Raw genomic sequence first — 27995 nt, forward strand, 5'->3', positions numbered from 1 at the left:
ACCACCACCAACCAACATCAACCGTACACACACAGAGACCACCACCACCACCAACCAACATCAACTCCAACACACACAGAGACCACCACTACCACCAACCAACATCAACTCCAACACACACAGAGACTACCACCAACCAACATCAACTCCAACACACAGAGACCACCACCACTACCACCAACCAACATCAACTCCAACACACAGAGACCACCACCACCAACCAACATCAACTCTAACATACACACAGAGACCACCACCACCAACCAACATCAACTCTAACACACACAGAGACCACCACTACCACCAACCAACATCAACTCCAACACACACACAGAGACCACCACTACTACCACCAACCAACATCAACTCTAACACACACAGAGACCACCACCACCACTACCAACCAACATCAACTCCAACACACACAGACCACCACTACCACCACCACCAACCAACATCAACTCCAACACACACAGAGACTACCACCAACCAACATCAACTCTAACACACACACAGAGACCAACACCACTACCACCAACCAACATCAACTCTAACACACACAGAGACCACCACCACTACCACCAACCAAGATCAACTCTAACACACAGAGACCACTACCACCAACCAACATCAACTCTAACACACACAGAGACCACCACCACTACCACCAACCAACATCAACTCCAACACACAGAGACCACCACCACCAACCAACATCAACTCTAACATACACACAGAGACCACCACCACCAACCAACATCAACTCTAACACACACAGAGACCACCACTACCACCAACCAACATCAACTCCAACACACACACAGAGACCACCACTACTACCACCAACCAACATCAACTCTAACACACACATTGACCACCACTACCACCACCACCGCCGCCGCACGGAGCCTCTCGCTGCCGACGAAAGGCAAACAACTAAAAAAAATTCGAAGGGGGCCCAACGCAGCGCCGGGCTAAAGTTGACTCTCTTCCACCTCCACGCGGCACCGAACCGGTTAAGCGAGAGCCAGACACACAAGCTCAACTCCACTTACTTGTCCGAGTCCGGTTGTGCCATTTTGCGAAGCTGCACACCACCGCTGTAAAACTAGACTTTCCCGTCTGGAGGGTAAAACCAGCCGCCGCCACTCGGCGAGTTACACCTGGGGTGTAGTCAACCCCCCCACTGTGTGTGTGTGTGTGCTGCTGTGTGTGTGTGTCTCTCTGGGTCCCTCCCCACACAGGTGTGTCCTTTCTTGCACCAGGTAAGTCTTTCGGGCCGGCCAGTAACTTCCTTTCCCACCCTTTGGCGGCGGCGGCGGCGGGGGGGGGTTGCAGATTTTAGTTGGGAGTTTGTTGACCTTTTTATTTTATTTTTTTGAAAGACAAATGCTACTTTGGTGAGATACAAATTACTTCGAACAACAACAAGAAGCAAAGAAAAGAGAAACCCCTCCCGTGTGTGTGCGTGTCTGATCGGTTTTGTCTTCGGTGGTTTGTTGCGGAGAGAGAGAAAAAAAAGAGGCAAAATAATGAATAAAAAGTTTGGCCAGGTAAGCGAAGTCGTGAAGGTATTCGCTCCTCCCATTGGCTACAGGTGAGCGCATCACACCTGTGTGACGTCACCGGGGCAGAGTGCTGGGCCCGTGATGGCACTTTTGGGGATGGTTTCACGCGGGTTGCAGTGGTTAGTCACGCATGGAGGTTTGGGTTGTAAGGAAGGTGTGATTGTTGGTTTGGCCTTCATGTAGTTTGGGGGGTTGTGGGGGGGGGATGGTGGAGGGAGCAGCAAGAATGAGTGGTGAGATGGTGAATTTATGTTACTTAACTACATTGTTTTATATGTTTTGACCTACGTGACTTTACCGAATAGAACCAAAGAGTATGGATTCTTACAGTCACGAAAGCTTCAAATCTAGAAAAAAATAATCATCATCAAATCGTAGAGGATTACATTCAGTATTACCAGCGTCATCATTACCAGCATCATTAGCATCTTCGGCATCACCAGAATGTCCATAATCATCATCAGCAGCGTCGTCATAATCATAAATAGCAGCAGCAGTAGTAGTAGTATTACCATCAGACACATTCGTCAATACCAATGCCTTAAAAGGAACAAAATAAGATTTAGGTCAAAGTTCGTTCATTGCACGCCATGTCGAGTTTGGTGTAAAAGGTATACAAAATTTAGGGACTACCATTATCATCGTCATCAGTAGTAGTATCGGCAGTAATGTCGGTGTCATGAGTGTCATGAGCAGCAACGTTGGTATCGTTAGCAGTGATTTATCCACAGCTGGATGAAGGCTTCCCCAAATTTGTCGCCATTCTTTACGGTCCTGCAAAGCAAGTTTATTCTTGCTCCTGCTGTACATGAGCTCATCTCATCCACAGCATCAGTAGACTCATTGGCGGTAAGCGTCGGCATCATCATCATCATCACTTTGGGGGTCGGTAAAATAATTACTTATGTGGCGAGGCTCCATAGCGGGGTGCAAGAAATTCATCATTGGCAGCTGTTGTGTTAAAATGTAGGCAAACAACATCAGAACGTGGAACTTTCACCGTTTTGTGTAGGGGAAACGGTGTCTGTTGCACAGTTGTGAAGGTTTAAACTTGAGGTCCGTCGCGGTGAACGTGGAATGCCCACCACGTGGAGAGAGTGCTTATCCTTTGCCTTTGCAAGCATGTGAGCAGATGCTGTTATGTAATTACATGTTCCCTGTAAGGCAGTTGTGTTACTACTGTAACGCCAGTGGTGGCGGATTTGTAACGTGAGAGCGTTTGCTGTACTTTGAATGGACACTGTCTTCTATTTTACCAGGTGAGTGAGGGAACCGCTTTGGGTATTGACGTTCGCTTTCAAAGAAGACCTGTAACAACGGATGTGTAACAAGAAAAGTTTATAAAACTATAACGGCGAAAACATGACTCTCAATTCATGTGCTTTTTTACTGTCGACAACAATAAAACAGTAGTGCAACACGCGACCTTCAAATGAGGGCGAATGGGGTTACATAAGGGGTAAGCATTAAATACAAACAACACCCAAAGTTGAGATTTCAAAGTATACGAGTCTCATCAGGGTGCTGCGCTGAGATGTTTGGTCAAATTCCATACGTGAATATTTTGGGTTTTGGAATGTATTTGGAACATGGTGGAGTACACACCCCACATGTACGAGGGGATATGGGTCGAGGTTCTGCACAGATTCATGCAATAATTCATTGTTGCACCGCCACCTCCTGGCCATATTGTGGAATAAATGCCTCCCTGTTGAAACCAGTATTGAGCATTTCTCATCTAATTTGGCAGAGCTGAGCCAGTGATGTAAATTCCACATTCTCACGGCGAGGGCAACTCGACAGTATTGTAAATGTTGTGGGTTTACTCAACAACACACCGATGTGCTGTACTAGTAACGAATTGGGATGTTTTGTTTACGTGACAAACTTTACTAATTGGCTATATCGGGTGGTGAGTGGCGCGTTTTTCGACACTTACGCGATCTAACCCAAAAAAACCTCCGTGCACTCGACATGAATTCACATTTTTGTTATGAACAACGCTCATGTGGGATTTTGGCCATGACTATGGCGGAAATGCCTCAATTCGTTGAATATAGATTCTCAGGCTCAAAACATCAAATTGCGAGAGTTCAAATGTTCAATTTAGATGTACAGCATCGCACACAATCGGTTAACATGATCCCAATAAGCACTAAAGCAACGAATCCATTATTGGATAGAAACGTGGCCTTAGTGCAACATTCATTATCTGGGAGAGCAGAACGGCTCTCCGAGTCGCGACATCTTTTCCCAATCTCTTTCTACAGCGAAGAGCGCACTTTGGTAACAAACCATCAACTCTGTGCCAAGTGGCTCGGTGCAATATCCATATGTGGATATATGCCATTCGGTTAAATGGTAACACCCCAATGCTTAACTCTCCTGAAAAAGTCTGGAGACTCGGGGGAGGTCTCGCTGGATAAATAATTATATACGGTACACACTATACACACACAAAATGTAAACAAGACTGCGACTTGCACGAAAACCCATAACCCAAACACCCATGTAGCACCCCCTATGGGTCTTAACGACCCCTTGTCGACAGCAACAGATCTGGGGGGGGGGGACGGCAGGAGGCTGCACCACGATGATCTGCAGTAAAATACATTTGTAGAACTTCTTTTGCACCGTACGTAGCCAGCCGTGCTAATCGGAGGTGCGGAGGAAGGACACCAAACTGAACGCAAAAAGCAGTTCAAGAGGAAATGGTTTTCAATTTATATTTAAAAGCGCATAGCTCCAAGTGGATCCCTAAACTATTGGCAAATTATGGACACTCTTCGATTAACGAAAGCGAATATCCGCGTTGATGACATTTCACACGGCACGAGGTACTCAAACGAGAAGCACCCGGGAGGCAGCGTCAAACATCCGCGACTGGAGATGTGACAAAGAGCTGAAAAGCTCATCAGATTCCTCCCCGAGTCTAAATCAGAGCTGATTTTCAGCAACGAGGTCCAATCACCGTTCAAACGGTAATGTAAAATACTGAAATGTTTATATACTGAATGCTAGTCTCAGGTTTTGCAGTCGCGTTTTAGACCAGCTTACGACTAATTTCAATGTTAACCAGCCAGTTTAACACGTAGGCTTTCGCGACCAATATTATTCATAATAAAGGTTTTTGGGTTAGATCGCGTTATTTATAAATGTGTCGTAACCCTCCACCACCCGACACGGCCCATCAGCAAAAAAAGTGTCACGTTGACAAAAGACAAATAAAGTAGTGACTTTAGCCCACCGGTGTGTTGAGTAAATCCACATTTACAGTTTGAGTACGACGTTTCGCTGGTAAATACATTCAGCATCATCGGGCAATTCACCACAACACAGGCTACTTGTGTTGTGGCCGAAACGTTGTGAGAATTTTATTGTCTTATTTTATTCTCATTCTACGTGACTTTACCGAAAGAACCAAAGAAGAGCAACGAGCATCATTAGTATTTGGACGGGCGACCACCGTGGCTTTCCAGATGGAACTGCGATGTCCATGTGTGTCGAACTTCTTTCGCACCGTACGTAGCCAACTGTGCCAATCGAAGGTGCCTCCATGAGATGGCATTGTTGAGCGTTACTCTGCAGGACGCGTGGGTCTCTCTTCCCATGTGCCACACTTGAATGGAACCGGCCCGACCGAAAGTCTCGAGACCGTGGAGGCTGCTTTCACGGGTAAATAATCGCCATCGTTATTTTCATTGGTCATGAAACTGGCCTTTGCTCTTCGCCGTATTTATATCAGCCTTCTGCACAAAGCCAACACACGTTTTAGGTTGATACAGGAACCGTTGCCACATTCGTTTACTGCCATACAAAAAAGAAACGTTTATTCCGACAGCTATGGAGCATACATGCATGCACACGGCAACTTTGATTTCTCCAAAATCAAGCGAAAACGGGGCTCCTTTGTCAAGCCTTTTTATATAAATAAATACAAATAACTGGGAATTTTTGTGACTTAGGCAACGGCGGATTAGCCACACACATGCACCCAAAACAATGTTAAAGCCTCTAGCTGTGCGATGTGATCCCTATGAAAACACTTGTTGTTCTGGTTGGCAGTGGCTATAGTGACAAATCGGTCTCCAAGCACAAACCGTATTTTGAAAACAGCACTGCGGGGAGGTTTGTGCGCTCACGAAGTCAATGCCCGACTGCCTTGGGGTTTTTGTGTGTCTGGAATATCATACGGACGGGGTTCTCCTTTTTTGTACGTAACCACTTGCACAATTTACATGTGCGTTTGTTAAAATATCCAAATAAAAACAAAGGGAATGAACTATGGCTACTTGTCGCCGTCACTTTGGTAAAATGTGTGCATGGACGCTACCCATGCTGAAACATGATCTCTGTGCAGCTCCATTGACCGGGATAATTTTAAACTACACTGGTTGATCTTAGACTTTTAAGGAATGCAGGGATAACACCCCGACGATTTTTGCAATTCAGGCTAGCAAATTTAATTCAATAATCAATTATATTTTAACAGTGGTGAATGCAGTGGCCACGAGTTATGGTAGCGGCCACGGGAAACTACTACATACAGCACCGACAAGTTTGAAAAACATTGACACACGATGCGAATATTGTGACGAATGGGTATTAATCGAATAATTGATGCGTCTTTACACCCCTACTTTGCAACCAGTTAAAAGCCCAATCAGACCTGAAGTCTCTTGCAAAAGAGACCTGGCACATTGGAAACGAAGTAAACTTTCCACATGTCATTATCGCTGCCTTGAAACGAAATATATAACGGACTGACACGAAAGACAATGGCCCTTCTTCACAGCACCGAGGGCATAGGTCGACTAGGAGTTTAGAGGTCACCACTTCAGTCTGTGGTGCCCAAGGGAGATCTACTTGTGACATGGGCATCGAGCTAACCAACTTCAAAACACCACAAATCCCCTCGCACCCATAACATCACCATTTTAAGTTTTCCGTTTAATTAAAATGTCTTGTTGGTTAACGACTTGTTTTGCGCAAGAGATTACTTTTTCCATGCAAGGACAAGGCAGGCATCTTGCCATCTGGAAACAAAATATATTGCTATTAACAACACTGCCCAGTAAAAGGGACCAGTGCCTCGGATATTAGTCTCCGATTTAACCAAGCAAAGCCTCAGGCGAGTCTCGAGGCGCTTTTTTCCGATGGGTCGTTCTCGAGACGTTTGGCCAATTTTTTTTATTTTACGTGCAAACGAGGAAACCGCACATCATTGTGAATAAGAGGGGGAATAACTCCCATTGCTGCAAAGATGGGTCACAGCAAGCCACTCGCGAGACAGTCTTGCAAGCTGGGAGTGCCAAACACACAATCATCTCCCGTGATCCACCAACCCCCGCCTCCTGAATGCTAGACGGCTGCGCAGCACTGGCAATGGTACATTCCAAATTACTGTACAGTATTAGTATTTGTTCCCAGGCGAGTGTGCCTACACAGACAAGGGGTTATTTACTTTGAAACGTTGCACTGCTGAATAGGGGTGTGGCGTCTTTCAAAGGAGCAAAAAAGGTTTTGTGGTTCTAAATGTACACTGTATGTATACATGAATGCTTGTGCACACAAGCACACACACACACATACAGAACCTTCCTTATACAGACGGCAGGAGAAAGTGCTATTAGCGAGCACATATTAAGGCCGGCTTTGCACACAAGGTGGTGGTGCCAGCAGCAGACAAACCCCACTCTCCCGAGTGCTGCTGACCAATTTGTATGGGGTATCCATTCGGGGCTGAGTTAACCTAGTTGAGGCCAGGCGCATTAAAAGAGAAATATGCAATCCTGCACGCAGTATCTTTATGGTAGACATGGTTCTCGTCGTGGGAACGTGGAATTTCCACTGCTTGGCTTTGGGCAGCCAACGGATATAGGAGCAGTGCTCCATTGCGAATGTGAGCAAGATGTCCAGTTAAGCAGAAGGCTGCGAGTACAAATCCTGGTCTGAGATTGACCCATCATCCGTACGGGATTAATAAAATCTGTAGCACGTTGTGGAAAGCGAAGCGGCGATGAAGACCTGCCTCTGATGTAGGAATGTGGAATTTACACCACTGGTTCAGGGCTGTGGTGGCGAGATGTTATCTCCCTCCCCTGGTGTGCAGGAGGTCTTCGATTTGATTTCGACCGCGACGCTTGTATATTTGGAGTTTTCATGTTCTCCCTGGAGTCATGTGGCTTCATCTCCGGGTTTTCCCTCCACATTTATAAACATGCATTTAGACTATTTGGCTGCTATACGTTTCCACATAAGCCACTTCTTTGTGCTATCATTTGTGGCCAGGTCGCTTCTCAAAAAGAGCTTCATAGCCGTGAGCTTTACCTGTTAAAATACAAGTTTTAGTTTATAGTTTAGTTTAAGTACCACCACACGCTCGTATAAGCAGGAAACCACTCTGACGTGTTTTAAACGATAAACAGGGGGTGGGTGTTCGGAGGCCGGGCAGCTGAGGGGGTCAGAATGGCTGTGTTGGAGACGCCGAACCAGCATCCCAGAAGAGTTGGGATTTCACCCGCCCGCGATTAGGCCGGGTTCTCAAGTGTAGCACATTCTCGGTCTCAGCCCAGTCACCAACCATTCCACGCAAAAAAAAAACGCGTAATATTTGGTTTCACTTAACTCTGCACCTTCAAGATCTGAAAATGAAATGTTTTATTACCTTGCAACACTCTTTGCAGGGAATATAAAAGGCATGCATGCCCCCTAGTGTGGATGAGAGGCTGCTGACGAATCTGAGGAAGTAGCTCTGTTATCTTCCGGGGTCATTCTCTGAATCAAGGTGGTCGACTGCTCGTTGCCAGAACACCGTAACGCCACGATTCATCATCATCAGCCATGCTTAATCCACTGCTGGACGAAGGCCTCTTTCCAGGCTGTTGCAACCTCTCAGTATCCTGCGCTAATAACACATTTACCTAGCACTTTGCACACGAACTGAGCTCATCGGTCCATCTCCACGGTCGGAATTAGTCCCCCTCGGACGCGTTCTATTCCTCGGTGCCGGTGTTGCAGCCGGAATATATTTGTGAGGTATCACGTGGAAAGGACGACGAACGGCTGGAAGTGGGGTGGGGGGCAAGCTTGATGTTAACTAGCTCGTCTGGTATGCAGGTGGTCGTGGGTTCGATCCCAACCCCCTGACGATGCCTGTATATTTGGAGGTTGCACGTCTCTCTCTCCCCGTGGTCACGTGGAAACTTTCTTCCAGGTGCTCCGTTTTTTTTCCGCTCTACATTTAGAATGTGCGTTTAGAGTCCTTGGCTGCTTTAAATGTTCACATGACAAGCCACTTCGTTGAGCTATCATTTGTGGCCAGGTCGCTTCTGAAAAAGAGCCACATAACTTAGTGGGCCTTACCTGATGAAATAAAAAGGTCATAGAGTGTTTTATAGTTTGGCCGCTAGCGCTGCTTGGGCAGCGCACGCACGGCCGGCAGCAACTTCTTCTCGATAGAGCAAACCGCGCTGAGGAGGTCGCTCTGCTCGGCCCCCAGCAGCGATGCCGTCACTTCCAGCACAAAGCGGAAGCTGTGGGGAAGCCTGAGGGGTCACGCACGGGGAGGGGGGGGGGGGGGATGGGTGGAGGCGACAGCCAGAAGTAAGCATCGTGCATCAAAAACTTCAGGCGTTCCAAACCAAGTGCCAAAGCAATGTCCTCAATGCAAATGTGCTGCTGATGGGGGAAATCATAACCGGTGCCCCCCCCCCCCTTACATAAGCGAAGGCGACATCGTCTGACAGCAATATGGGTCTGGGTTTGAGTCCCGATTTGGGGGGCCTTTCTGTTTCGAGTTTGTATGTTCTCCCCATGTCCTCCACGAGTTTCCTCCGGGTTCTCTGGTTAGCCCGAATAACTTAAAAACCCATACACAATGCAACTGGCATTGGCAGAAACATTCCAATGCTGAACAATTACCCACAAATGTCTCAACTGGGATTACATAACGCTAAATTGTCACCCCCAAATATGAAAGCTTGGCAGAATCCTCCTGAGTCTTGAGTCTCTGAGGCTTTCCTGGGTAAGCAAGCGCTATAATAATGGTTGGGGCACATCCTACACATGGACGGTACACGGGCATGAGCCTGCAAGCACTACGCAGGCTGGGCAAACACTGCAGAAGACGTCACTAAACAAGCTGCGTCGATGCTTCTCACGGAGGTGCTGGTATTAATTCAGGTTGGAATGTAATGCGAGTGGCAGGCGACGTGGTTGTGGGGTGGATGGTGCACTCGGGGTCTATCCTATTATCCGTGTTTACTCTCGCAAAATACTCCTTTTTATACGGGCAGCGAAGCGCAGATAAACGCGGATGATCGGCCAAATTTGCCGCCACTGTCAAATCACTCGGATGACAGCAGAAACCTTCCCGCTCATAACGTGATTTGGCACGGATCAATCGGCGGCACGGATAAGGATGGATAATCGTCCAACTGTCAGGACGAGCTTTGCTCTGCCAGCAATACCGGCGCTGGGAATTAGCTGAGAAGGGGTCAAATGTGAAGTGATGTCCACGGGCGAGTGGGTTGTTGCCACAGCATGGGCGGCACCTCCATCCTACAGGTGTGGGTGGGTGGGTGGGAGGGAGGGAGGCAGAACTGGCATTTACTGCATAGATGGGTTAGGAAATGTTTTCGAATTTGGAAAATATGGACCTCGACACCGGTACACAATAGCCTACTCTTCAGAGTGACATGACAGGATCTTTAATATCAACTTTGAAGCAGGCGGCACGCAGAATATTACTGTTAATACGCCCGCAGTAATAACCAGGGCGACTAACAGGATGCCAACCGCGAACCTCTGCAACAAGCAGCGAACGCGCTACTGCTGGGCCATGTCATCCCCCATGAGACCAGGGATCGGCAACCAAAATAACAGGAGCCATTTTATTCGAATACGGTAAAAAAAAAACCTCAATGTCAAGAGCCGCAATGCATGTGAATACGAGGCGGTGGTCGTTAAAAGATAATGTCACGAAGCAGTCCTTCAAGAGCTGCATGCGGCTCCGGAGCTGCAAGTTGCCAACCCCTGCCCATGACAATAAGCTGTGGGCTATTTCTCCTCCTGGGCCTGGCAAGCTGGGGGTCCATGGCTCCACAGCGCCACTTCCAGTGTCCGACGTTTCCCCCACGTACCCATGTTTCCCAGGCTGGCGGGGCGTGCTCCAGTAGCGTCCGCTGCTCCCAACGCGTTTCGCGAGGCGTTTGTCCATCACGCCAACGACGGCGTGGCCGTAAAAACGCGACGCCGAGTCAGCGCCAGGCCCCGGCGCCTTCTGCTGCTCCACGCCGGCCAGTGAGCGCCGCACCTGCTGCTCCAAGTCCAGCGCCAACTCTGTGCCGGGGTGGGTGGGGCGGGTCGGTCATCCCACAATGCACCGTGCATCGTCGAGTGCCCTGACCGCAGCACTCCTGGGCCGGGAGTTGTCACCCAGTTCACATCATTGGTGAGTTACATCTAAACCTGTTCTGGGCACCATTTTCACCAATGTGCCTTGACCGGGAAGGAGAAGCATGGTCAAACGACTTCCCATGACAGACATGGCGTCGATAGGCCCTCGTCGAGCAGTGGATTGACACAGGACTGTAAATGGTTACTGTTATTATCTGGCCAGGTGGCTCCGTGGTAGAGCGAGTGGCCCGCAATCGGAAGGTTGCGAGTTCAGATCCTGTTTCGGGGTTGACGCAGCCCATTGTCCCTGCTAGAGCCGATAAAAAGAATACAACTCTGTTGCGGGGAAGAAGTCAATGGTAGTTGTCTTCTGGATAAACTCGCCCCTGCCACAGTAATATGGAATATCTACCATTGGCTCAGGAGTATGGTGATGACTTGCTTTTGCTGCTACCAAGTGACTCACTCTGCCTTTTGGCGCACATGCAGTGGTAGCTGCGGGAGGTGTAATAGAACGTACGGCTTTGCACCCAGGACCGCCTAAAAAACGACAACACACGGACACATTAACCCTGACGCAGACGTCCCTCGACTTGCAATGCAATTACAGGCAACAGCAAAATGAGGCTGAGTCTATTTTTCAAGGGAGAACTGCGAAGCGAATAAAATACGGAACACATTTGGATAAACAAAAATACCGAAGGCCGGTTTGCAACGCTGAGCAGTATAGGAAAGCCTTCGATTCATAACAACCTTTAACAAGTCTGCAGGATGAAATATATAAACAGCGGTTAACATGACCAAAGCTGGCCAATTGTAAAATTAGGCAAGGGGCATGGTCCAACAGCACTTACATTTGTACCGTCTAGCAACAAGTCCACCTGTCTGCATCACGAGATGCCATCGCACAAGCGTTTCACAGGTACAGGTTTGACTGTGTTTAGTCTCACGCCGCACCCAGGCTGGAAGGAAGGCATGTAAAGATGCACGGAAGTAGAGAAACAGCACCCTTCCGGATGCATAGAAACATAGCAGCAGCAGTAGAAGGAGCACGCTTCCGGACGCAGAGAAGCAGAGAAGCAGCACGCTTCCGGATGCAGAGAAGCAGAGGAGAAGCGCGCTTCTTTCTGGATGCAGAGAAGCAGAGGGGCAAGCATGCCAACGAGGCAGCGTGGGGCCGCGGGTGTGGGTGCCCGTCGCGGCGTCACGTGACCTCTCACCGGGAGCCGACGCGGGCCTCGGCGTCGCGCTCTCGGCTGGCGAGAGCTGTCGCCGCACGGCACCAATCGTCGAAGCAAAACCACGGCTCTGTGCAGCAACGACAGAAGCAAGCCTTGGGCTCGCCGATTACGCTCGACTCTCACGCACGCAATGACTTAAGTGAATCATATTGCAGGTTTTATTTGTCAGCAGCAAGAGCCCGATGAGCTGCTCGGCTCTATTTCAAGGGTGTCCTGCGACTGTACAGATGTTGTACAGTACAGATCTTTGTTACAATCACAGCGACAATGGTGACAATACAATAGAGAACCAGTGTTGTAAATGTAAAGAAAACAAAACATTTTATGGACGAAAAATAAAGGAAAACATTTCATTTAACAAAACAAACACAATCAATAACCGATAACTCTAAGTGTGAGCCACACAGACTTGGGCTCACGCTTCTCTGCGGATTTATTATAACTGCATCTGTTAAGGAACATGAGTTCTAGGAGCAAACGGAGGTTTCTCACGGCCGGCAACGATTGAATTCCCAAATATATTGCGATGTCATTCCAAAACGAGGGAGCAGCCACATTTTTCACAGACGATATGCAAATTATATCAGAATTATTAAAAACAATGTCCACGACCAACACGGCATGGGAAAGCTTTCATCCAGCCATGGATTTACAAGGGGGCTGTATAAAAATGTTGGATGCATGCCCTGAACCCATCACCCCAGGATCTTCCACGTACCTCCTGGCTTGGCGACGAGCTTTCTCACGGCTCTCGATATTTTCCTGGTTGAAAGCACAAAGTGTCAGCCCCCACACAAAAACACCAGAGCGCGAGGGTGACGGTTAGTGTTGGGCATTCGGCCTAGGGTCACTGTTAATGTTTCATGTCAGGGGTAGGGTTAGTGCAAGTGTCAGTTTACACATTCACGGTTAGGACGAGCGGAGATGGTTGCGTGGCTCGGGGGTTAGAACACAGACCTGGTAGGCACTGATGAGATCATGGGTTATAATCTGGGAAGCCACTATAACCAAAGTAGTCAGTTAATGGCCTTCGCCCGGTCAGCAATGGACTGCACAATAAAGACGATGAAGATTTTTTTCCCTTCTTCAAATTTCCAGATCCGAGAATCAAAGCGATGTTTGGCTCGTCAGCCCAAGGAGTTGCACGTGGAAAAAAGTGCAGTGCACCTAGCATGGATACGACGTGACTTGAAGGGTTCTCAGAGGTAGTTCTGCGACATTAGCTTCCACGAGCTGCTCTTGTAACACACAGGGGTGATACATCACGGCTCTACGAGAATTCTGAATGTGTACTACATCTCATGACAGTGGCAATAGCACAGGTGAGAAATTGTGAAACTAAGATTTTTTATTTTACCAGGTCAAGCCCAGAGCTATTAGTTATTTTTCAGAAGCGACCTGGCCACAAATGACAGCTCAACAAAATGCCTTAAGTGGAAATTTATAGCAGCCAAATACCCTAAACGCATGTTTATAAATGCGTTGGGGAAAAACCAGAGGAACCGGAGAAAAATCCACGAGACCACAAAGAGAACACACAAACTCAAAATATAAAGGCATCGTCAGGGTCGGGATCGAACTCGCAACCGCCTGCATACCTGGCGAGGAAGATAACATCTTGTTATCGGGGGCGTGAGCTGAAGGAACTAAAAAAAACATTTGAAAAAGAGCCATGTTTAACAGATGCTAGTGCCGATGTATAATTGCGACAGGACGCACCACTCCGTGCAGTCATCGAGCACCAACAGCAGCTTGAGCGCCACCAGGATACTCGCCACCGCCACCAGCTCCAGCCGCAGCGTCTCCCAGCGTCGTGCCGTGGGGTCAAAGGTCAGCCGAGAGGGAATGAGCAACTTTGGCAAGGCCATCACCCAGCAGCACCAGGGCAGCAGCGAGTCTGCAGGGGAGCACAGCAGGGGTAAGCGGACACAAGCCACCGCCACCAAAAACATTCGTGCCACCACATTTTTTTAAAAACTGTTTAATGTACATTCCATCATCAGCCAGCATGGGCTTGTGGGAATGGATAATATCAGCAACACTGGTTCAATACAAGCAATACTTCTGAAATTGTGTATCTAAACATCTAGCCATTCACCAACCCAGCCAGAGTTTCCTTGTGTTGAACCACTGCTGCTGAAAATGCACTCTGAGAAGGCAGTGTGGCTGAAGGATTGTATGCGCAAGGATCACGAGGGTATGTGTGGTGCACACATGCGTATGCTGTGCTCAAGGGTTACGTTTGACCACGTGGTAGGCATGCTACAATTGACTTCTCTACCTCCGTCAGCAATTCTATGAATTGTCACGATTCGGGATTGTGAATCAATTATAAAAATAAAATAATGCATGGATCGTTTTGATGTTTGTTTTATAAAGATGATTTCGCTTCATTAGCTAAAGTGTAACACTGACATATGCTTTTCATACCATTTGCATAAATGGTCAATAGGAGATTCTCAAACGCACGATTAAATCTATGTATCATGAGTTTAGGAATACATTTTTAACAAATTAGATTCGAGAACACGCAAAGGTGTAGTTGCTCACAAACAGCAGGAAGGCACAACTCCCCCCTCATGCACTGCAGGCGCGTCACATGACCACCACATCGCATGTACGATGCACTCAGCCTTGTCTCCGCCACCAGCGCGAAGGAGCATGATCGTACGGAAGTATTGTTGTTTAGGCCACAAACTGCAAAACAGTTTAAAATGTAGTTGTCCCATCGGTCAGTTGAGAAATAACGAGCCTGGTCTACGATCGTCTGAGGCGGTGCAGGAAGCTCACCGTGAGCACGTGTGGGTGCCCGAACACTCATTGTCATGGTCATTGTTGTGATTATTATGGTAGTGGTGGTACCGGGCAGGCCGAGGTGGTGCAGGAAGCTCGCTGCGAGCGCATGTGGGTGTATGACCACTGTGGTTGTTGCGGTTGGTGTTGTGGTTGGTGTTGTGATTGTTATGGTCGTGGTACCGGGAAGGCAGAGGCGATGCAGGAAGCTCGCTACGAGCGCATGTGGGTGCACGATGCTTCGCTCCGTCACCTCGGGGAAGCACGGCAGTTTAAGGAACTCGGCGAGGAGCTGAGACTCGCGCAGGACTAGATGGTAGCGGGGCAACCACTATTCACAGGGACAGGTGGACATGAGGACCAGGGGACAGGGTGACATGGGAACAGGGAATACATGGAAAGGGGATAGTTAAGTAGGTAATAAGGTAGTTATGTGAGTTGGGAGCCAGGCAGTGTTGAGATGTATGTTAGGCAGTGGGTATGGTGGTGGTGGTACCGGGTAGGTAAACAGCCACCATTTAAGCCACGAGGGAACACAATGACACACACACAATCTTTGACAAGGGATACCTGAGCTGTAAAGAATATACACAAACTCGAGGCGAGATGAAGTGTTTACGTCCCGAATGCTGACGTAAGGCCAATGAATCACGCGTTAAGAACCCAACGCCTACATTGTGCCGAGTCTATTTGCGCTGTTGCTGCTGCTGTCAGCTTCATGCCTCACAACTCTCAACGACAGTGCAGGCTTTTCCCTCCAAACACAATCGCGCCAAAACACCATTGTGAGCCTGCTGCGCGTGCGACCACCAAAGCACGCACCCAACGTGTCCAAACTTTTGTCGCCCACCCCACCAACGCAAACAGCCCCGTCGCCATGACCACCGCGGCCAGAGAGGGTCAGCTCGCCGCGTGGCGCAGACTCGGCAACACGAAGGCTGCGGTTGCTGGCACCTCACTGCCGCCTAGGGGTCGCAACGCGAAACGTCGCAACAGCGCCGCCGAATCCAGCGCTGGGCTAGGTGCCGCGCCGCCCGCAGCCTCGGCACTCATGCGAGCAGAAAATCACCCGAGCGAGTTTTTGTTTGTAGTGGGAATCATCGATTTTAAATCGCGGCTCGATGCCCCGTTAAGTGCCGAATGCTTTTACATCTGGCGATGGGAAAGAGGCGACCGCACGCTCGCCTCCCCAGGGAGGGTTTCGCCATGCCAAGTCTTACAGTCGGTCTGAAGAAACGAGCATCGTGACCATAGATCTTCATCTCCTCGGGAAAGCTCTCAAAGGCGCTGGTGTAGGGCACAGTGCCACACCTCACGAGCCTGCGCACACACACGAAGACAAAGATCCCTCGTAGAGCCTAACGGGCTGTTGGGGCAAGTGCTGCTCGCGAGCACCTATGAAGGCAGGCACAGAGGGTAGGTGGTCAACACCACGCCGGGCTGAATTTTAAGGGCCTGCGGTAGGATTGTGACAGCTGCTGTGGAACTTTAAGTGGACTTGGGTGAGGATTGTGTGGCTCCAGAATATACATTATACATTTTTATTTTATTTTATCAGGTAAGGCCCACTGAGCTATATAGCTCTTTTTCAGAAGTGAACGGCCCACAAATGATAGCTCAACGAAGTGGCTTGTCACGTGGAAATGTATAGCAGCCAAATACTCTGAACGCATGTTTCTCAATGTGGAGGGAAAAATCGGAGGACTTGGAGACAATCCAAGCGACCACAGGGAGAACATGCAAACTCCAAATATACAGGCATTGTCAGGGTCGGGATCGAACCCACAACCGCCTGTATACCAGGCAAGGTAGTTAACATCTCGCCACCGTGGCGCTTTGAGGGCCTTGAATCGATTATAAAGTTGGGGAGATGCCTGTGTGAGATTCTGGCCCCCCGGTGAGGTCATCCCCGGTCACGTGACGCACACCTCAGCAGGTCAAGCAGGGTGGGCGGCTGGCGCAGCCACATCAGGGCCAGGTGGCAGAAGGCGAGCGAGAGGGAGAGGTGAAGGTCTTCCACGCGGCCGCTGTGGGACAGCAGCTTCCCATCCACCGAGCCCATCTTAGGCTCGCACTCATCACCTGCGCAGCGTCGTTCATGGCACAATTCGGCAGACGATAGCGTCAAGCCCTCATGTAATAGCAGCCGTGCGAACAGGATATATACACATGCGTCAATGAGGGTTTATCACGGTTCAGTTATCCCAGCCGGTTAGCTCAAAACACCTCAGGCTGACTCCACGACCTCCTGTCAGCGAAGCCTTTGACACTTCACGTGGACTTAAAGTACACCTAGCCTGGCACAAGGGCTTTGGTGACGTCACTGCCACTTCGTGGCGAATGGCAGCTGCTGCTGTCGTTTCTGGATTGCGGTTCACTCGGTGTATTTTTTTTATAAATACAATCTTCACGAGCTCGAGACCAAATTACCAAGAGCCGACAACAAAATCACCTTGAATCTCGTCAGAACTGCTACGGCATAGAATATGCCTCTGTGTGGTGTCATACCCACCTATGATGTCACAGTATACGCCACTAAGTGATACATACTGGCTTTACGGGCAATTTTCATGGTGTTATCTTTGAGGGATGGAAAGGCTGCTTTTGTAATTCACATTTCCATTAAAAAATATGTAAATACACGAACATATAGCAACATAAGATATGTATTAATCAATAGCATCTTCTTTGGTTCTTTCGGTAAAATCACGTAGAATGAGAATAAAATAATAAATTGATAAAATAAAATAACACAATAAAATTCTCACGACGTTTCGGCCACAACACAAGCGGCCTTCATCCAGCGCTGTCCTCCAGACAGTCTCGTCCCTTAACCTGATGAAGGCCGCTTGTGTTGTGGCCAAAACGTCGTGAGAATTTTATTGTGTTATTTTATTTTATCAATTTATTATTTTATTCTCATTCTACGTGAGTTTACCGAAAGAACCAAAGAAGATGAATCCTTGCAGTCACGAAAGCTTTAAATCGAAATCAATAGCTTATTGATAGAATTAAACAAATACTGTTTATTTTGTCATCTTATATTGAAGTATTTTCATTTCAAACCCGGGAAATGCAGTGTCCATACATATACGCTGTAAATTACGTAAGTTCTATGCTAATCCCTTTCTTTCGTACGGCATTTGAGAAGCAACTTGCAAAGTGTTTTAGTAATCCAATCGATGGCATCAGGAGTTGTTTAATGTATACGCATTGGTGCCTCCAGTGTAAGCGTAGTATAATGCAGTGGTCAGCTATGTGATTAACAGATCGCACTTCACCACATTCACAATCTGGGCCCATTCTTGCATGTTATATTTGCGAGGAAACATCCACACATGCAGTGTGTGCTATGAATGTGATTAAGCGGAAACCCGTGGCCGTCTATGCAGGCTGAAGCCGGGCAATTAAATATTCGCTAATGTTACATTGAGGACTAATGAGGCAACAAAAACCATTAAAAAACCGGGATGGTCAAAATGAGACGAATAGGGAACGATTCTCCAACGGAATTGTGATAACCAATCGTGACGATCTATCTAGTCGCGCGGGGGTGAAATCGTCACGTGCCTGCCCAACAGACGTGCGTGTATGCGAGCCGTTTGCTTTTTTTGGGCCGCATTCTTTTTCCTTTATGTCTCTCCAGCGCTGGCGAGGGAAAGCCTCCCCAGCGCCGGCGCGTTGGCAAAAGACTCACCAGAGGAGATGCCGCTGCCGACATCACCACTTGTGGCGTCGCTCTGGGACGACCAGGCGGAGAAGGATTTCAGGCTCGTCGTCTCCAGGTCCATGGGGTTCACGTTCAGTTCACTGCCGCTATCCAACGGGCTCTGAGGCACGCGGACACAGAGACGCGCGAGACGTAATCTAGTGAAACTAAGCAATGGCTCAATGGCCCGGTGGACGATTGGTGTGGTTATGTTGGAGACACTAAGGCCAAATCCACAGACTTAACTACAGTAAAACCTTGGATTGCGAGTAACTTGGTCTGCGAGTGTTTTGCAAGGCGAGCAAAATTTTTAAATAAATATTAATTTGATAAACGAGCGAGGGCCTTGCAATACGAGTAGTATGTATACGTTCTAGATTTGAAGCTTTCGTGACTGCAAGGATCCATACTCTTTGGTTCTATTCGGTAAAGTCACATAGGTAAAAAATAAAACCAACAAGATCATCACAAGTTCGACCTCCCTAATCGAACCAACTAAACGTCCCTCCCTAAAACCTTCTGCTGCAAGACCCCCTAGATTCTATGGTCTTCCCAAGATTCAAAAAGAAGGCACCCCACTACGACCCATCATATCCACGATCAACTCCCCTACCTATAGACTAGCCCATTTTCTGTCAGATACCTTGCTGCCTTTCACTGGCAAGGCCGCCTCAGCAGTACTTAACTCAGCCCAATTGGTCTCTATGGTCAAAGACTTTGTACTGTCCCCTGACGATATCCTTGTCAGCTTCGATGTGGTCTCTCTGTTCACCATGGTCCCAGTACCTGATACCATAGATATAATTAAAAATGTGGTCCTAAAGTGAACTAGACCCCGATACACCTGCGCTGGTTAGGGACTGCCTCACCAATACCTACTTTACTTGGAATGGCACCTTCTACAAACAAAATGAGGGTACCCCCATGGGTTCCCCCTTGTCACCAGTGATAGCCAATATTTTCATGGAGAAATTTGAATCAGACGCCATCCAGACTTCCACCCTCAGACCTTCCCTGTGGAAGAGATATGTAGACGACACTTTCGTCATTTTGCCACATGGCCTCCCAGCTTTGAACCTTTTCCTAGACCACATTAATTCCAGACACCCCACGATCAAATTCACCATGGAAGTGGAGAAAGATGGCAAGCTGCCATTCTTGGATGTTCTGTTTGAGAGGAGACCTGATGGCTCATTGGGACATTCTGTCTACAGGAAACCCACCCACACAGATTCCTACTTGAAACCTGATTCCCACCACCACCCGACTCAAAATAATTATCTCATCAAAACGTTATACCACAGGGCTCATTGCATTTCGGACCAACACCACCTGACCAGTGAATTAAAACATGTACATCTGGCCCTCAAAAGGAATGGATACTCTGACCGTACCATCCGCCAAGCTGTTTCTCCCTCCATACAGAAACAACCACTTAATACTCCCATCAAAACCATCACACTACCATATATAGCAGGCGTTACTAAAAAGATCTACAAAATTCTAAACAAACACAAGATCCTGGTCCGGTTCAATACAGTACACAAAATCTGTGACCTGATCCCTTCCCTGAAGGATGTCATTCCTGACTTACAGTACCCCGGGGTTTACAAATTGATCTCCACCTGTGGTGACTGCTATATCGGGGAGACGAAACGACATGTCTCTGACCGAATTCACGAGCACAAAGCAGATTTGAAACACGGCAGAACGAATTCTTCTGCCGGAGCTGATCACTGTTACAACGCTGTGGGTGATCACGATATAGTTTTCTCCGATACCAAGGTCCTCTGCAAACCCACGGGTTTTTATCAGAGATTTGTCCACGAGGCAATTCAGATTTACAAATACAGACACAATTTCAACCAAGAAGATGGTTTCAAATTAAGCAACCATTGGAAAGATGTTCTAAATCGAACCAAACATTAAACTAATTTGCAATGGTACAGTATGTTTATTCAAGTAATGGCATCCCAAACTCTCACGGTGCTGTAATGTCATTTTATGCTAATTCCAAGATTTCACAGTAGTAAATTTTATGCTAATTCCTTTGTCAAGGCGTTTTCTGTTTACCCCCTCACAGCTTAAAGGAGGCGACCTGCGCTTGGCTTTCTTCACTCCAACGCTGTCCTCTGGACAGTTTGGTCCCTTCACCTGATGAAGGCCACTTGTGTTGTGGCCGAAACGTCGTGATTTTTTGTTGTTTTATTTTTTACCTACGTGACTTTACCAAATAGTCCGCCGAGCGTCACGTGATCACAACTGATATACGAGTGCTTAGATATACGAGTGCTTTGGATTACAAGCACGTTTTTGGAACGAACTGTGCTCGCAATCCAAAGTTTTACTCTATTTGTTTCAAGACTCAGTTCTCAGGCTTAGAAATGATCAGAATTGTGTTTGCATCTTGAGTTTAAACCTTGTGTTTTTTTGTGTCCTGCATGCTTAGGTCCTGAGTTTCAGGTTTAGCCCTCAAGGTTTATGCTTCGCCTTCCATTGTAGGCTACGGCCTTCAGTCTAAAGCCCTGTTTGAGGTTATGGCCTCGCCTCTTAGGCCTGGCCTAATGCCGGGGCATTGCCGATCATACCGTCATTGGGGACTTAGCAGGGGCGTCACTCTCCCTGGGTTCCACATATGCCCTGGCCGTGTACTGCAGGTAGCGCCTCCACATGTGCATCAGAAGATCATCCTGCAACCACAGCAACCGTAATTCACTATAGGTCTTGGCCAGGCTTGGTGCATTCGCGATAGTCATACAAATTGTTGGTGCAAATGCTGTTAGAGAGCCCCTATGAAGGTGCGCACAGCACACAAGGGGGTGGGTGGCCAGCACCAGACCCAGCAACCTTTTTCTCCCAACTGGTGAGATTTACACGTCATACCAGGTAATCATTTGAGGCTCAATCGGCATAGGACTAGTTTAGACAATCATCACTGATGTTGGCCTTGAGCAGGAATCAAGCTCGGGTCGCCAGGATTGTAGAACAGCATGCTAACCGCTACACTACTACTTTACACACATAATCATACAGACATATGGTATGGGAGGTAACCAGAGAACTCGAAAGAAACGCATGGAGAAAAGGGGGAGAACGAATACAAACACTCCACACAGAAAGGTGCCAGAGAAGGGAATCGAACCCAGACCATTGTCACTGTAAAGCACAAGTGTTACCACTGCATCACCAAGCTGCCTTACCTTGAGGCGAGCATTAACGCCCAAAGCTTGCAGGGCATCTGCCTGCATGCACAGCACCATCTGAAAGCCTTCGCACGTGTACCACCTGTAGCTGCGCCCTGCACACAAAGCGGAGGCAGTGCTGTGGCTTGCACGTGGTGTGGAGCTTGAGCTAGCTCAATCCCCCCCCCCCCCCCAAAGGGGACACAATAAACACTGTGACAGCAGCAGCAGTAGTGCCAAGGTGTGCCTACACTCGTACCATATTTGTCCTTTCCCCTGATGCCCTTGCTGATGGTGATGACTTTGGCCGAGGCGTCAAAGTAGGCACTGGGGTCATCGCATTCCAGCACCTTCTGCTCACAGTCACAAACATCCATGTACTCAACAACTCACAGCCACAATAAAAATAAAACAGTATCATGATGATTGCTTGTGTTGCAATCGAAACGTGGTGAGAATTTAATAGTTGTATTTTTATTATTTTATTATTTCCCTTCTACGTGACTTTACTCGAAAGAACCAAGAATATGAGTCCCTGGAGTCACGAAAGCTTTAAATCGAAATTTCAAGGCCACAACCTACATTGAAACTGTATGTAAATATATCGTCTTATTGTTTGGAATGTTACGTTGAGTGTTAATGCGATGGCGCTTTGAGTGGCAGATTGTGCCAGAAAGGTGCAACATTTGTAAACAAAAATGAAATTGACTTGCTCATAACTTGTGATCACGTGATCGTACGTGTCAAGAAGGTTGCGTGATTACTGTATTCACACTTCCCAAGATTGGATGAACCGTACTCTTTGGTTCTATTCGGTAAAGTCACGTAAAAGTACAAAACAAAAAAGAAAAAATTCACAACGTTTCGGCCACAACACAAATGGCCTTCATCAGGTGAAGGGACCAGACTGTCTCGAGGACAGCGCTGGAGTGAAACACAGCCAAGCTCAGACCGCGACCTTTAAGCTTGTGTGAGAGGAATTAAGGTGCCTTGACAAAGGAATTAGCATAAAAATTAGCATTTAATTGGCGGACTTAGCATGATGAACGGTGTAGAGGGGGTGAACATGTGCAGACCGGTGAGGGGGGGAGGGGGAGTTTACATATTGATGGTGTGAAAAGGGAATTTAAGCAGCTGCGAAAGTTTGGGATACCACTACTTGAAAAAATATACTGTACCAATGAAAATTAGTTTAATGTTTGGTTCGATTTAGAACATCTTTCCAATGGTTGCTTAATTTGAAACCATCTTCTCGGTTGAAATTGTGTCTGTGTTTGTAAATCTAAATTGCCTCGTGAACAAATCTCTGATAAAAACCCGTGGGTTTGCAAAGAACCTTGGTATCGGAGAAAATTATTTTTTGTTGTTTTATACTTTTACGTGACTTTACCGAATAGAACCAAAGAGTATGGATCCTTGCAGTCACGAAAGCTTCAAATCTAAAATTGGATGAACTGTCAGGTATTCCTAGTCATGATTCAATTCTGCTTTCTTTTGCATTTCGTTTTTTATTCCGACAGTTGAATTAGAGGAATTGCAACGGAGCCAGCTCGGCCCTCTTCGTCACCTGGCCACCTCAACAGCCGTGTAATTGCTGTATGTAATGGTCACAGCTGTACTTACATGTGTAGTTATGACACGGGTCGGAAACCTGCGGCACCGGAGACGCACGTGGATTTTTAAGCACTGCTTCGTGACGTGCCGTTAGTTATTCAGGACCACTGTCTCGTATTCATATGCATTGCGGCTCTTGAAATATTGAGTTTCTTACCGAATACTCTTCTTGTTATTTTGGTTGCTGACCCCTGAGCTGTGACCACAGGTGTGCACAGCAATTGCAGCTATCATCTCTAATTCTGATCACGGGTGTAGGGAGCCTACCCATGCATTTAAGATAATTTAGATTATTTTGCTGCTATAAATGTCCAAATCATAAGCCACTTTGTTCAGCTATCATTTGTGTGAAAAATAAGTTAATTCCTCAGTCGTCTTTGCTTCATAGGATGGGGATGGTTCAGTTTTATTTTTATGTTTTTGGGTGATTTGTTTACCTTTCTTATACTTTGCACTATCATGATTTGGTATTACAGGTAGTCCTCTACTTATGATGGAGATGCGTTACGACGACCCCATCGTAAGTCGAAGATGGCCTAGCCTATCCAGGAGTCTTAAAGAATGGTGATAATTTAGCAAAACAGAGCAATTTACAGTACCGTACTGTATCAACTATACACCGTATGTATTTATTAATTGCAATACTGTATTGCACAGTAAAATGTGAAGTAAAAAAACATGCTACAGTACACGCGCTAACACCGAGACAACTTCACTCCGTCGACCGCTGGCGAGAGTGAGGCATCACCACACAAGGCGGTGAGATGCGTACATCCTGGCAGCGTCCCAACGTCCAGTATCGTACCTCGTACGCTGCTGCGTTTGCCTGCCGCGCGAAACGTAAAATATTTTACAATTTTGTCGCTGTCGCCATCGTAAGGTCGAAATATCGTAAGTCGGGGACTATCTGTATTTGATGTTGTAACGTTCTTACCCGCACCTACTGGACATCTGTGAAAAAGAGCTTTACAGCTCGTCGGATTCCTCCTGCAGCATAAATATTCTATGTAGCCAAGCGAGCACAGGCGAGGAGACGCGGCGCTGTTGGCCCCGCTTACATCGGTCACGTTGTTGCACGATTTGCAGTAGAAGCTCCTCTCGTCCGTGATGCCCCAGTTCACGTCCTGACACACCACGCAGCACTCCGTGTACGAATTCTGCAGCCACAAACACGGTGGGGGGGGGGGGGTCAGAGAGTTGAAGCCGACTCGGCACATTGAATATTAACGATTTGCCCCCTGAGTTTAGACTTCTGGCCCCTGAGTTTATAATTCTGCCCCCCCGAGTTCAGAATTCTGCCTCCCTCCCTCTATCTATCCTGTCTACTCCCTATCCCCATGGGACCTTAAGCCAATACGTTTCAAAGACAATGCATATATTATCAGGGCATGTTTGTTTGCATATTTTGCCACAGTTATGTGTGGTTAATGCAGACTTGATGCCTTGCAAAAGGTATCAATTTGGTGTTTGAACATCTGAACACCTGTTTTATTGCCAAAAAGGGAAAAACAAAACCTATTCCTATTTTTCATACCTATCCATGACTTAACTCTCGAATTTTAAAAGTTATATAGCTTATAAATAGGCCGTATTTTCCCTCGTACGTCCAATTTTTGTTTACATCTTTAGATGCGGTTGCCTTTACGATTCAGATAAATCCATATTATGTTGCATTCATGTCAACCCATACGGTTTGCCCCGTATTCTTGTACAGGGGAATTGAGTTTTCAGGTCCATACGGCGTACAGCCGTTTCAATACGCGCAACATTTGTGTTTGTATATTTGTTTGTGTTTCTCCCTTTGTGATGGGACTTTGTAGGATGAACGTTGAGATTTATAAGGGGCACGGGGTGACCAATAAGGTCTGAATTGGTCTGCAATAAGGTATTCACTGATAATAATTAGGGGTTGACAGGTATGCATTTGCTGCGCTTGAAAACAATTACACACGGTTGCCGGGACAAAAACGGGCACAATATTCTTGGTTCTTTCGGTAAAGTCACGTAGAAGGGAAACAATAAAATAATAACATAATGCTTGCTGTGATGTTCACACCTGATGATGATTGCTTGTGTTGCAGTCGAAACGTCGTGAGAATTTTATTGCTTTATATTTTTATTATTGTATTGTTTCCCTTCTACGTGGTGACTTTACCGAAAGAACCAAGAATATGAATCCCTGCAGTCACGAAAGCTTTAAATAAAAAAAAATAAACGGGGGCACAATTCAAGTTATATAGAAAACAATTAACACGTGTCTTGAATTGAGGAAGGTCATACAAACTTTGGAAAAGAGACTGAACGGAATTCTGCAGATCGGCAGCGCGAGAGAATCTGAAAGCAGTGGTGCTAGTTGAGCGGATGACCCGAGTGGTGGTGGTTGCGTTGTTGTGACCTGCAGCCTCACGCGAGTAACCTGGTGCGGTGTGTTAACAATATCACTGGGAAGACAAAGGCGGTCGGGCAAGAGGGGCTGACCACACACCTCGTGCGCCTTGCCGGCCTTCATTAGGTGCTCGCTAACAGCACTTGCCCCAACAGTCTGTTAGAGGCTATCCGGGGGGAACTTTGTATATATTTTTTTGTTTTGCAGTGTGGTGGGTGATGGTTGAACAACACAGTATGGATGGAGACCAAAAGAGTGTCTAAACTCTACTAAACTTTTTTTTTACAATTTTTTTTTACCAGATAAAAGCCCCACTGAAGCTATACGACAGCTCAACGAAGCGGCTTATCAAGTTGACATTTACAGCAGACGAATAACTCTCGGACGCACGAGAGTATTCGGCTGATCCACGCGACCACGGAGGGTAGAGGCACGGCATACCCCAAGTACACAGCAGGCGTCAGGTTCGAACCCCACGGCCTCCTCGCATACCAAGCGAGGCAAGTTAACATCTGGTTCTACCGGGTCGCCCACGTGTGTGGAGGGATCAGCGAGGGGGAAACGCTCGGTAGTTCGCCGCGGGGTTGTCGCTGTTGCTACCGCTGTTATTGTCGAGATCGCCGCCAATGTGTGCCCTCCCCTCCCGGAGGCCCGGAATCTCACTCACCGCGTCCTCGTGCATGACTCCCCGCTCTGCTCCACGTGCGCTCTCAGTACAGCAGTGAACAATAAGAAAAGCGGACTCAACCCCCGCCGCCAAAAACAAAATCACCGGATCAGTAAGAGGTCTGCCAATGTGTGTGTGTCAAGTTGAGCGCCGGCAGGCTACAACGCAGCAAGTTGGCACGCTATGAGAGGTGGGTACGCCAACCCGTGCCGGGTCTGTCCCGTGAGCCTTCCACACTTCACGTGATAGCCTCAAGGTGCACCTAGCCTGGCACAAAGGGGGGGGAGGGTGTTTGCCCGTCACTTCGCGGCGAATGGCGGCTTGATTGGGTTGCTGCCCCAAAAGGGGGCGCGTCCTTGCCCAACTACGGTCGTGTGGATCGTCAAATCGACGAAAAATTTGGATCGATTCCACGCAGTCGGTCCGACAGCAAGCTTCAAAGTCGATCGTAATTTGCGGGTTAATCGCTGCATCGATGCAATTGCCAATCGATCCATGGATCGAGTAATCCCCATTGGTTAGTGTTATCCCCCCCTTCCTTTTTTGATTGGCTAACTGAATTAATTGTATCGCAGCGCTGCGATTGGCTGGGGGAGACGATGCACCCCAGCTGTGAGTTCTCGAAAACCGCTCTGACCGGCCGTGGTTAAGTGATTAAGTGAAACAATTTAAATTGGCAATTCCAATTCGACACCCCTTCTCCACCCTGCACGAGACAATTATCGAATCACGCCCTGAAAGCCGGCGTAGGGAGGCCCTCCATCGGCACTGGGCCGATCAAGGGTTGTAAATCAATAACATCGACCAGCATGTATCATCGATGCCGTTTATTTGGAGACTAATACAGTATGTAAATTGAAAAATTTAATCGAAATTCCGATATCTTTTTAATCACACTATTGTCATTGATTTGAGGTAGTGGTGAAAAATCTCATGGGATTTTTGTAAAATATACAGTATAAAGTTTAGTTTTTTATGAACATTTTCTTTATTTTTTTCTTCTATCTTCGTGACTTTACTGAAAGACCTAAAGAGTATATTAACATAAGTTACAATACACGTTTTAAGAGTAATGCTTCTTCCCTCACAGGGTCTGTGTGCACCTGCTGGTACAAATTACTTGACAAATGTAAACGCGCAGCCCTGCAATTGCTCGCTCACGCGACCGCTGGCGAAAAGTTCCTCCACTCGGAGGGAGCTCAGAACGAAGGCCTCTCTCTTAATTATGTTTTAGCCAAATCTTCCACACCCGCCAGAGACGTCTTGCAAAATTACAACAACCAGCTCCACGTGTTATCATTCCACGAGTAGTCGCCCAACGGGTCACGTGAGTCCTCTCAGCCAATCAGCCGCGCGATAGTTGGCACATGGCGGACCCCAGGGGGCGGCCATGTTAAGTTATTCTTTTGGGTGTTTCGGTAAAATCACGTAGATAG

At 47.4% G+C, this 27995-nt stretch overlaps 2 protein-coding genes across 9 annotated transcripts in view; both read right to left on the reverse strand.

The window, feature by feature from the left end:
* Positions 1 to 1715, reverse strand: part of GRHL2 (grainyhead like transcription factor 2) — an 80611-nt gene extending 78896 nt beyond the window's left edge. For 2 of the 7 annotated variants that reach the window (XM_032961586.2, XM_032961582.2), the window contains exon 1: positions 1056 to 1713. In XM_032961586.2, coding sequence (XP_032817477.1) covers positions 1056 to 1078 — 23 coding nt within the window. In that variant the 5' untranslated portion in view covers positions 1079 to 1713. Of the gene's footprint in view, positions 1 to 1055 lie in introns of all 7 variants that reach the window. The other 5 variants (XM_032961587.2, XM_032961584.2, XM_032961583.2 and 2 more) reach the window with 4 other exon arrangements.
* A 1176-nt stretch (positions 1716 to 2891) lies between these two features.
* Positions 2892 to 27989, reverse strand: TAF1B (TATA-box binding protein associated factor, RNA polymerase I subunit B). 2 transcript variants are annotated; one of them, XM_032961580.2, is made up of 15 exons: positions 26560 to 27986; positions 24565 to 24663; positions 22152 to 22245; positions 21911 to 22008; positions 21299 to 21400; positions 18699 to 18831; positions 16930 to 17083; positions 16222 to 16321; positions 15185 to 15332; positions 13928 to 14105; positions 12927 to 12970; positions 12188 to 12275; positions 11434 to 11507; positions 10712 to 10910; positions 2892 to 9115 (listed from the first exon to the last, which is right to left on the reverse strand). In XM_032961580.2, exons 1-15 carry the CDS (start codon positions 26572 to 26574, stop codon positions 8977 to 8979), a joined length of 1665 nt encoding a protein of 554 aa, XP_032817471.1. In that variant the 5' UTR covers positions 26575 to 27986; the 3' UTR covers positions 2892 to 8976. The 2 variants fall into 2 exon arrangements, with proteins under 2 accessions (XP_032817471.1, XP_032817472.1); XM_032961581.2 differs by lacking the exon at positions 21299 to 21400 and having other exon boundaries at positions 26560 to 27989.
* Between the last annotated feature and the right edge of the window lie 6 nt (positions 27990 to 27995).

Source organism: Petromyzon marinus, chromosome 27 (genome assembly GCF_048934315.1).
Source record: "Petromyzon marinus isolate PM22_M1 ecotype Great Lakes invasive population chromosome 27, UKy_Petmar_22M1.pri1.0, whole genome shotgun sequence".
NCBI lineage: Eukaryota > Metazoa > Chordata > Hyperoartia > Petromyzontiformes > Petromyzontidae > Petromyzon > Petromyzon marinus.